This window comes from Chenopodium quinoa, unplaced genomic scaffold, assembly GCF_001683475.1.
Source record: "Chenopodium quinoa cultivar QQ74 unplaced genomic scaffold, ASM168347v1, whole genome shotgun sequence".
Lineage (NCBI taxonomy): Eukaryota > Viridiplantae > Streptophyta > Magnoliopsida > Caryophyllales > Amaranthaceae > Chenopodium > Chenopodium quinoa.
In genome coordinates, this window is record NW_018745569.1 from 948179 (window position 1) to 957075 (window position 8897).

An 8897-nucleotide genomic window follows, 5' to 3' on the forward strand; every position below is an offset into this window, starting at 1 on the left:
AGATATTTAAACAATTAATTAATTTAAAATAAATTTATCTTTTAAATTAAAGAATTATTTAGATTTTATTTATTTATAAAATAAATCTTTTCAACTGATTTTATCCCAATATTTTCAAACTGATTTTATCTCTTCCTTAAATTAAGGATTTTGAAAACTGTTAAAAACTTTTCTGAGTCATCCGTCAATCGTCAAGTTCCTTCAGGAACTTCAGGTTCCTTCAGGAACTTCATGTTTCTTCTTAGTTCCTTCCAACACTTTTGTTTCTTAAGTTCATACACTGAGTAACTAAGTATATAGAGATATGAGGACATCTTGAAAGCTTGCATTCATCATCAAGTCTTCCAAACTTTGTTGTTCCTACTCCGGAACATATTACTTCAAACCTGAATCTTCTGCTTAACCAAGACTCTTTTAAACATCATTAGTCGGAGTTTGTTTTACGTAAGTCAATCATCAAAATATAAGGTAGTCAATTCAACAACAGAGAAACTCGCCTTTTGCAGTGACAGTCCAATCGCAAAAGTTTCCTCCCCACCGGAGAACCTCTTAGGTTCCACTACAAGGTACTACATTATGCAACTAATAATTAATAATCAACTCTAAATCATAGATTATATATATATGTACATGCTAATTAGGTGACGTATGTATATGTTGAATAATTGAATTAATTTGTGATAATGTTCATGTATATGCAGATAGTGATACCGTTAAAAAAGATCGAAAGATGGAATGAAAGCGAGAACATGAAAAGGCTGCCACAAAAGTATTTACATGTAGTGACTGCGGATGAGTTTGAGTTCTGGTTCATGGGATTCGTTAACTACAACAAAACATTGAAATGCTTGCAACAAGCAGTCTCACAAAGCTTGATTAAGAGCCTAAAGTATGACATTGAAATGCTTTAATTCCGGATTCCTAAAGTATGACTTTAAGCTTCCGATTCCTAATGTAGGGATGATCAAGAGCCTCCTTAGCCGAAATCCTGTGATTAGGATTAACAGTCAACAATTTCTGAAACAAAAAAAAAAAAATTAGTTTTTTTTTATTTTTATTTAATATAAATAAAACAATAGAATAATTTAAAACAAAAGGTATAAACCTACATACCCTCAGTAAGTCCTTCCCTTCCTCCTCAACTTTTGTCGGAACATCCAACTCCTGAAATTTTAGGATCAAAATTAACATAAGTATAATATAATAATTCTTTTTGTTTAATAAAATATTTAAAATTAATAAACTAATTACTTACATCAATTTTATGGACTTCTCCTCCTTTGGGATAGTTGGGGAGGTCAGAAACACCTACCCAACTCGACTCATCCGGTGTGCCCAAAGTCCTACCGAAATAATAACAATTAGTTAGTTTCGAATTTCGAAAAGAAAAAAAAAACAAATATAAAATATTGAAATAAACAATTTAAATAAATAATGTAATTTACCTAAATATATTGTTTAGAACAAAAGTGGACATCGAATGCCCTGACTGAGGATTGGTTTGAAACAACTGCGCAGCCATAGAAACAACAGTGCTAAATGGATTTTCGCCGCTGATCATTAAAGCAAAAATACAGCCAATTGACCACATGTCAATGGCTGTATCGTACTCTCGTGATCCAAGTAAGATCTCCGGAGCACTAAACTCAGCAGTAGCTTCCTGAAAAATGGAATTACATATAACCTAACATAAACCTTTACTAAAACCATAATTAAGTTGTAAATAATAAGATTGCACAAATATAATTATTCCATATATGGGCCACAATTCACAAACATGTACGAAGATAAAATGATTAAAAGAAATACTAGTTTACAGAAATACTAGTTTTGTAAGGGATTTCATTATCTAATTATGAGGAACAACGAAATGCAAATTTAGATAAGTTTTCAAATATTATTACCTAGGTGTTAGATTATATGTCAAGTATATTCGGTTGTTATTGTATATATCTTATTTTTGTTAAGTACTTCGTATATATCTTGTAATCTCGACACTTTAATCGGTCACAAATTAATCCCGCCTTTATTTCACAATGTATTCCACTACGCGGGACTAATAAAAAAAAAGCGGCTTATTAAAAAATTAAAAAGACTAATAGTGGGAATTTTGGAAAACCGCATAATCTCATCAAAATCTCTCAGCTCTCAACCCTAGCTACGCATTAAGAAACTACTTGAATTCCGAAGTTCGAGCCCCTCAAGAATCAATATAATCTCTTGGCGAAGAATCTTGAAGCTTGCAACACCATTATAAGCCACTTGAATCAAGAGGTAGGATTTATTTATAGTTTCAATTGCCAATTAATTTATCTCTTAACCCCATTATTATATAGAAATTCGATTTTATTAGATTGTGTATACAATAGTTTAATCTCTAATTAATTGTATTATTAGTAGAATGTATTTTTGAATTACATTCCCAATTGATTCTTAAGGTCGGCTCTGTTTATTTTATTCGACATTGTATTAAATTTTTCAATTGGAATTTTATGTTTTTTGCCGTAATAAAAAGGGATTGGAAGAGTGTGATGTTTTTAATTGAACTTTTAGTTTCAAAGAAAACTGAATGATTGAATTAAAATCCGAAATCATATTTCATGTGTGTAAATTTCGTATCTTTATTGTTAAAGTAATAGTATACTGAATTTCAATATAAATCTTGACATCATAGATAATTGTGTAAAAAAGAGTATAGATTTGAATAAAATAGAGTAATTATACAATTAGCTAATAGAAATTAAGAACCGAAGAGCAAGGAAGATAGGGGTGTTGCGCATGCATGAGACGATGCACGCACGCAGCCCGGACACAGAAAATGAAGCAAGAACAAACGAGAGAGCAGTGGGCAGGCCCTGCGCACGCAACAGCAAGGCACCCGCGCAGAGGGTCAAGCTGCTCGCGCAGCATGTGCTCGGGTCTCGGGCACTATCTTTTGCGGGTTTTGCAATTGGCCGACGTGGCTTGTTTATGTCCGTGAGGTCGTTTTTTAGGCCTAGCTCTATATATATACTCTTGTTAGTCATGTATTAGGGTAAAGAAGAAGATGAAGGGGAAAATGTAGAGAGAGAGAGAAAGAGCCTCAATTGTAAATGCCCTAACTCTTAGTGTTTGAGAGTGGGAAAGGGTGAGCTGGAGGTGGGAGCTTTCATGGTGCTTTGAAAGCTTATAAACTACATTGTTCTTCATCAAAGTATTACTTTATAATGATTTGTTGGGTTTATCTCCCGGTTCTCGGGTTTCCCACGATAAATTCTCCTTGTCTCTTTGTTTGATTGTATTCCGTCTTCATTAATGTTAATTGTCGTCAATCGCAAACTAGCTACCACATTCTTATTCTTTTCATTTATTATGTAAAATGTTTACTTATTCAATTATTTAAGATGAAGACAGTAATTTAGGCCACATTCACTTCACCTTAAATTGATACAAGACTACAAGTATATTCAATAAATATAAATAAATTAAGTTTAGTAAAATTAAATTAAATTTAGTAAAAATAAATGTTAATCATCAAAAAAAATTAGTAGCTTCAAGGAACACATATAATGAATTAGAAAAAAAAAATTAATAAAATAAAAAATAAAAAATAAAAAATAATAAAATAAAATAAAATAAAAAATTGGTTGAAGATTTGTGACATTAAAAATTCTAATTTTGAACAATGTTTAAGTTTAATTCTTAAATTTAAGAATGTCATTGTGGTTCTACTTCATGCTTATCTTTTGCTTCTAGTCCCCGTTCATTGTGATGATGGTAAGTTAACTCTTTCCTTCTCTATGTTATGTTACATAATTAGTTGTTCTTATATGTATGTATACATACTATATACGATTTATTCGGATTTAGTTGTCACGTTACTAGTAGTTACGAGTAGTAAATATAGTGAATTTTTAATTTTTCTCTAGATATTCAATGCCCCAATCAGAATGATTGTAAAAATAATACTCCGTACAAATTTGGAGTGAAATTAATTGTATAGCGTTGTTTCCTCAAAAAAATAAAAAAAATTGTATAGTGTTGTTACAACTTAGATATGGAGTTCAAGTTGCTCAATTTTTTTCATTTTTTTTTGGAACAATTCAAGTTACTCAATTACTTGCACATTGTTTGTGGTTTTTTTTTTTCTTTTAATTGGACAGTACAATAATGTTATCAAAATTCAACATAAAATATGAAAACTAGCCTATTTAACATGCACTTATTATATGCTCTCAAAATTCATAATTTATTCATGTGAGAAAAGGTCATTTGAGTTGAGGTAAGGCTTGCTAAAGAGAAGGTAGAGCTAGTTATATAACATTTCTTTGCTCACCGGAATCAATTAGAGGAATCGACAATAATTTGCCGCGCCATTGAGCGCATCCAACCTCATAGTTGGTGTACACCCGCTTTGTAGCTAGTGTTATTGGTGGTACATATCTAGGCTCAAATTTGAGTTTTGTCGGTATTCAAAAATCATGGAACAATATTGAATTTCTTATCTTCTTTAAGATTTTAATCAATTATTGTACTAATTGAAGTCAAGGAAAAGGGAGGATATAGAAGTGTGTCCTTTTTGGCTTTGATAGGATAAAGAGAAAGAATGTCTTAATACCAAATAAACAGGGCATTAAGAAAAAGTAGGGGAAAAAAAAGTGAAACTAGCTTGAACGAAAAGTAAGGTCTTTATAGAATGGAGGATTTAAAAGTGTATGATTAACAAATAAGCGTATTTTCATGATTAATTACCGATACATCTTAAAAATCGTTACGGAAAAATTAACGATGAATAATACAAGTAATTTATGGAAGCGGAAGTAAGTTAACGGGAAATGTTTGTGATAAGAGTATTAAACCAATTCTTCATAGGTCCTTGAAGTATGGATGACTGAGAGCATCCTTTGCGCTAATCCTATCGTTAGGATTAACGCACAGCAATCTCTGAAATTAAAATATAAAAAAAAAAGTTAATTTTTATTATTATTTAATACGAAATAAAATAATAAATTGATTTAAAATAATTTATACAATAATTAAACATTACCTTTAGTAGGTCCCTCTCTTCTTCTCCTGAATAAAACATCCAACTCCTAAACAAATCAAACATTCAAACATAAGTATATTTTAAGTACTTATTTTCATAAATATTACAAAATTACATATTTTTTATACTTCATCATATCTTACCTTTACACCGTAAACTTCCCTACTCGTTGGGGAACTGGGTGACACCCGGCCAGCTTAATTCCGTGGGCGTACCTAACAGCCTTCAAATAAATTAAATAGTAACTCTTATTAGTATCAATTATTTTTTACAAAAACCAAACATTAAAAAAATTACAAAAATACTTAAATAATTAATGTAAAGTACCTAAATATGGTATCAAGAATCACTGTTGACTTATGATCAGATGGCGGGTTAGACTGGAACATATTTGCAATCATAGCATAAGAACTAAAGGGGTTTTCACCTACGATCATCACATAAAAAATACAACCCACAGACCACATGTCTATGGCTGTAGTATACATCCCTGAGCCGAGTAAAAGCTCTGGGGCACTAAATTCAGGGGTTGCTTCCTGAAAAAAAAAGAAATTACATCATGATTGCCATTTATTTCCAACAGAACCGACACATCGCTCATCCCAAGTACTCAAAAGGCCAAAACAGAAGCCAACAGTATAATGGTACAAGAACTCTCTCAAACACAATATATCTTTAAATTTATGAAATACTAGAGTATAATATCATTGTCAATCACTTAATTCAAACTACGAAAGGAATATCACTATCAAAATAATCGATCACACGAAGATCAAGCACACAACACCTTTAAAATCAAAGCAAGCCGTATACATAGAGACACTCCAACCAAAGATTTAACCAAAGTGAATCAGTAGATAGATTGATGGTAAATTAGAAACTTGAGAAGAAGGGGAAACTGATTTTACTTGCTGATTCTATATATAGGTCCTTAAATGAAACAATCATAATAGTAATTGATTGCAACATTGAGGGGATGACTCAGCACAGAGAGCTTGATAGATCTATCCCATCCATTGTTCTATTTTTATCCAATTATCCATCCAATATATATATGCTTGAAACATGAACATATAAATTGATATTTGATCATCTAAAACTTTTAAGATTGGCAAAGACATGGTGGAGGAGTTGTCGAAGGCTTTGATCTAACCAAAGTCCAACAAAGATTTAACCAAAGTCAATCAGTAAATAGATTGATGGTAATAAAACTCCAATTAGAAAATTTAGAAGAAGGGAATACAACGAAATATAATGGATTGTCAATCACTAAAGAAAAAAAATCAGACATATAATAACAATAAAAGTTTTGTAAGGGATTTCATTATCTAATTATGAGGAACAACGAAATGCAAATTTAAATAAGTTTTCAAATATTATTACCTAGGTGTTAGATTATATGTCAAATATATTCGGTTGTTATTGTATATATCTTATTTTTGTTAAGTACTTCGTATATATCTTGTGAATATTTATAGCTATTCCCAGGTCCTTAATCATTGGCTACCAACGTGGCTGTAAGGAGAATTAGTAGTTGTACATTGTATATATTCTCCAATGTTCTCTAATGAAAGGCAACCAATCATATTCTTTCACTAGGCCCTAACATATGTCACAAATCAGAATTTAAAGCTTGTGCTAATATTACCAGATATATGTTGAAGATTTGATTTGATTTGATACTATTAGTTGGCAAAAGATAGAATTTAGTTAAGTTGTGAACTTGTGATTATAGCAAATATTAACATATCTATCCTTTGTACACTATATATTCACGGCCAACAGAGCATAATACAAGCAAGCAATATTTCTCATAATTATTATTTGACAGTTATTAATCAACTCAGAAAAAAAACATGAAAGAATACCAGGGGAGTAATTTGTGCTCCGGGAAACAAATGGCCTCGAGAAAGACCAAAATCCGCTTGTTTTAACCGTCCATCTTCGGTCCTGAGAATATTGCCCGGCTTCAGATCGCGGTGAACAATATTTCTCTCGTGAAGGTAAGAAACGGCACAAAGTATTTGGTACATCCAATCCTACATTTAAAAATATATATATACAATGTTAGATTATTCTAAATATATTTCCTACATATAAAGATACTACTCGTACTATATAAAATTCCTCTCCCTTTTGGGTTTGTGTTTTCCGTTTATCATGTTGCCCAAATTTCCCGCTCTGTCAGATTGAACTCCAAATACTTTCTTTCACAAATTATTATCATTTCATTATCGGCTTATCGCAGATTATCAGTGTAAAGTATTGTCACCCCCTTCATAATTGGCCGGCCATGATAATTTCTTCAGTGTACTTTAATACTTTAATAATTTCTATTTCAAAATCCAGAATGTGTGTGTCAATTTAATATTATGACAAAGATTTCTTAAAAAAAAAAAAAAAATTATGACAAAGATTTTATTGAAATGACTATTTGATTAAAATATATGACAATAAATTAGAAGAAATATTGAAAATACAAAAAAAAAAAAAAAAAAAAAAAAAAAATTAAAATGTTTAAATAAACAGAAAAACCCAGCCACCCAACCCCCCTCCCTTTCCACCACCCCTCCCCCCTACCAGCGACCGGCGCCCAATGCTTTGGCCGGCGCCGAAGACCAAACCCCACTGCCTTTCCCCCACCAACGCCCATCTTTTTTCCCTTCTTGCTGCCTCGACCCCCCACCCCGAACCGGAAACTACCCCCCTCCTCATTAGCCCCACCGGAATCGGCCCCCCTCCCCATTCCCCCACCGGAATCGTCCCCCCCTTCCCCTACCCTTTTCGGCCACCCCTAACCCTAAACCACTATAAGCGAAACCCTAAACCACCATCCTTAAATTTATTAATTTTTTTCAACAATTAATAAAAAACCGAACCTTAATTTTGTCATTGTCCTCTATAGGACAACTTACACCCTGCAGGTCTGCACCAACATACTCCATAATCAAGCAGAGATTTTCTCTTTCCACGAAAACGGTTATCAACCTACAACACAAATCAAGCTCAACCAAATGTAGAAATTCTTTCAAAAAAAATTAAAAAAAAACGTAGAAAAATCAAATACCTAACGATGTTTTGGTGTTCAACATCATAAAGCAGTGATATTTCCCTTATCACTGCTTTAGATAACTCCCCCTTTGCAACTGGAATTAGTTTCAAAGCAAATGACTCCTCTTCTCGCTTTATTAAATACACATTTCCAAATCCTCCTGCTCCTACGTGTTCTACAATTGTAAAATCATGAAATTTTGACCCAACTTCAGGAAAGAAGGTTGATGGAATTTTGACGGATGGGGGCAAAAAGTTCGCCATTGATAGTGAAGGAGGAGAGGATGTTTTAGAAGGGTGAGAAATGAGAAAACTTCAGAGAACAAGACAGTGATATAATGAGATCATTTTAATAGAAGAAAATCCATTTATTTTTAGTTTCACATTTTCACATGCAATATGGTTTTCAAAGAGTCACGCAAATGTGATTTTTTTTTTTGTTGTTTACCTAAAACATGTACATCACCCTCCCTAATATTCGGAGGTACTATTTTGTTTTGGAAAAAAAAAAATTAACGTATCTCTAAAAAGCAAAATAATTTAATTTAGGACAAATAATTCGTTGATTAATTATATATAATGAATTTTATTGGGGTAGTTGTAATCAAATTACATTAGGGAGTGGATTTGGGAATTTAGGTCACAATGATGAATTAGGTAAGATTAGTCCCCAAATGATGAAAAGTATGAAAAAAGAATCCCAAATTATACATTTTACTCTTTTGTAGTGTCAAAATGTGTAGTTACAAACTTACAACCCTTAAAAGTGTCACACTTCATAAACTCTTCTTGGACCTTATATTAATCATCCTTACCCTTT

At 32.0% G+C, this 8897-nt stretch overlaps 2 protein-coding genes across 2 annotated transcripts; both read right to left on the reverse strand.

Moving 5' to 3' along the window:
• Nucleotides 1–449: 449 nt before the first annotated feature.
• LOC110716362 (cyclin-dependent kinase 2-like) lies at nt 450–1846 on the reverse strand. Its single transcript, XM_021894980.1, has 5 exons — nt 1826–1846; nt 1446–1660; nt 1256–1343; nt 1114–1164; nt 450–569 (listed from the first exon to the last, which is right to left on the reverse strand). The coding sequence occupies exons 1-5, from the start codon at nt 1844–1846 to the stop codon at nt 450–452; spliced, it is 495 nt and encodes a 164-aa protein (XP_021750672.1).
• Nucleotides 1847–4648: 2802 nt separating this feature from the next.
• Nucleotides 4649–8556, reverse strand: LOC110716279 (cyclin-dependent kinase 3-like). Its single transcript, XM_021894887.1, has 7 exons — nt 8094–8556; nt 7906–8014; nt 6895–7065; nt 5354–5562; nt 5170–5249; nt 5027–5072; nt 4649–4923 (listed from the first exon to the last, which is right to left on the reverse strand). The coding sequence occupies exons 1-5, from the start codon at nt 8339–8341 to the stop codon at nt 5189–5191; spliced, it is 798 nt and encodes a 265-aa protein (XP_021750579.1). The 5' UTR covers nt 8342–8556; the 3' UTR covers nt 4649–4923; nt 5027–5072; nt 5170–5188.
• Between the last annotated feature and the right edge of the window lie 341 nt (nt 8557–8897).

Excerpts from the sequence above, each read along its gene's own strand:
- LOC110716362 (XM_021894980.1), bottom strand. The coding sequence starts at position 1,846 with ATGAAATCCCTTACAAAACTA. Across the intron at positions 1,165-1,255 it reads GAGAAGTCCATAAAATTGAT|GAGTTGGATGTTCCGACAAA; the intron begins GTAAGTAATTAG and ends CTAAAATTTCAG. Across the intron at positions 570-1,113 it reads AAGGGAAGGACTTACTGAGG|TACCTTGTAGTGGAACCTAA; the intron begins GTATGTAGGTTT and ends TGCATAATGTAG.
- LOC110716279 (XM_021894887.1), bottom strand. The coding sequence starts at position 8,341 with ATGGCGAACTTTTTGCCCCCATCCGTCAAAATTCCATCAACCTTCTTT. Across the intron at positions 8,015-8,093 it reads GAACACCAAAACATCGTTAG|GTTGATAACCGTTTTCGTGG; the intron begins GTATTTGATTTT and ends TTTGTGTTGTAG. Across the intron at positions 5,250-5,353 it reads ATTCTTGATACCATATTTAG|GCTGTTAGGTACGCCCACGG; the intron begins GTACTTTACATT and ends ATTTATTTGAAG.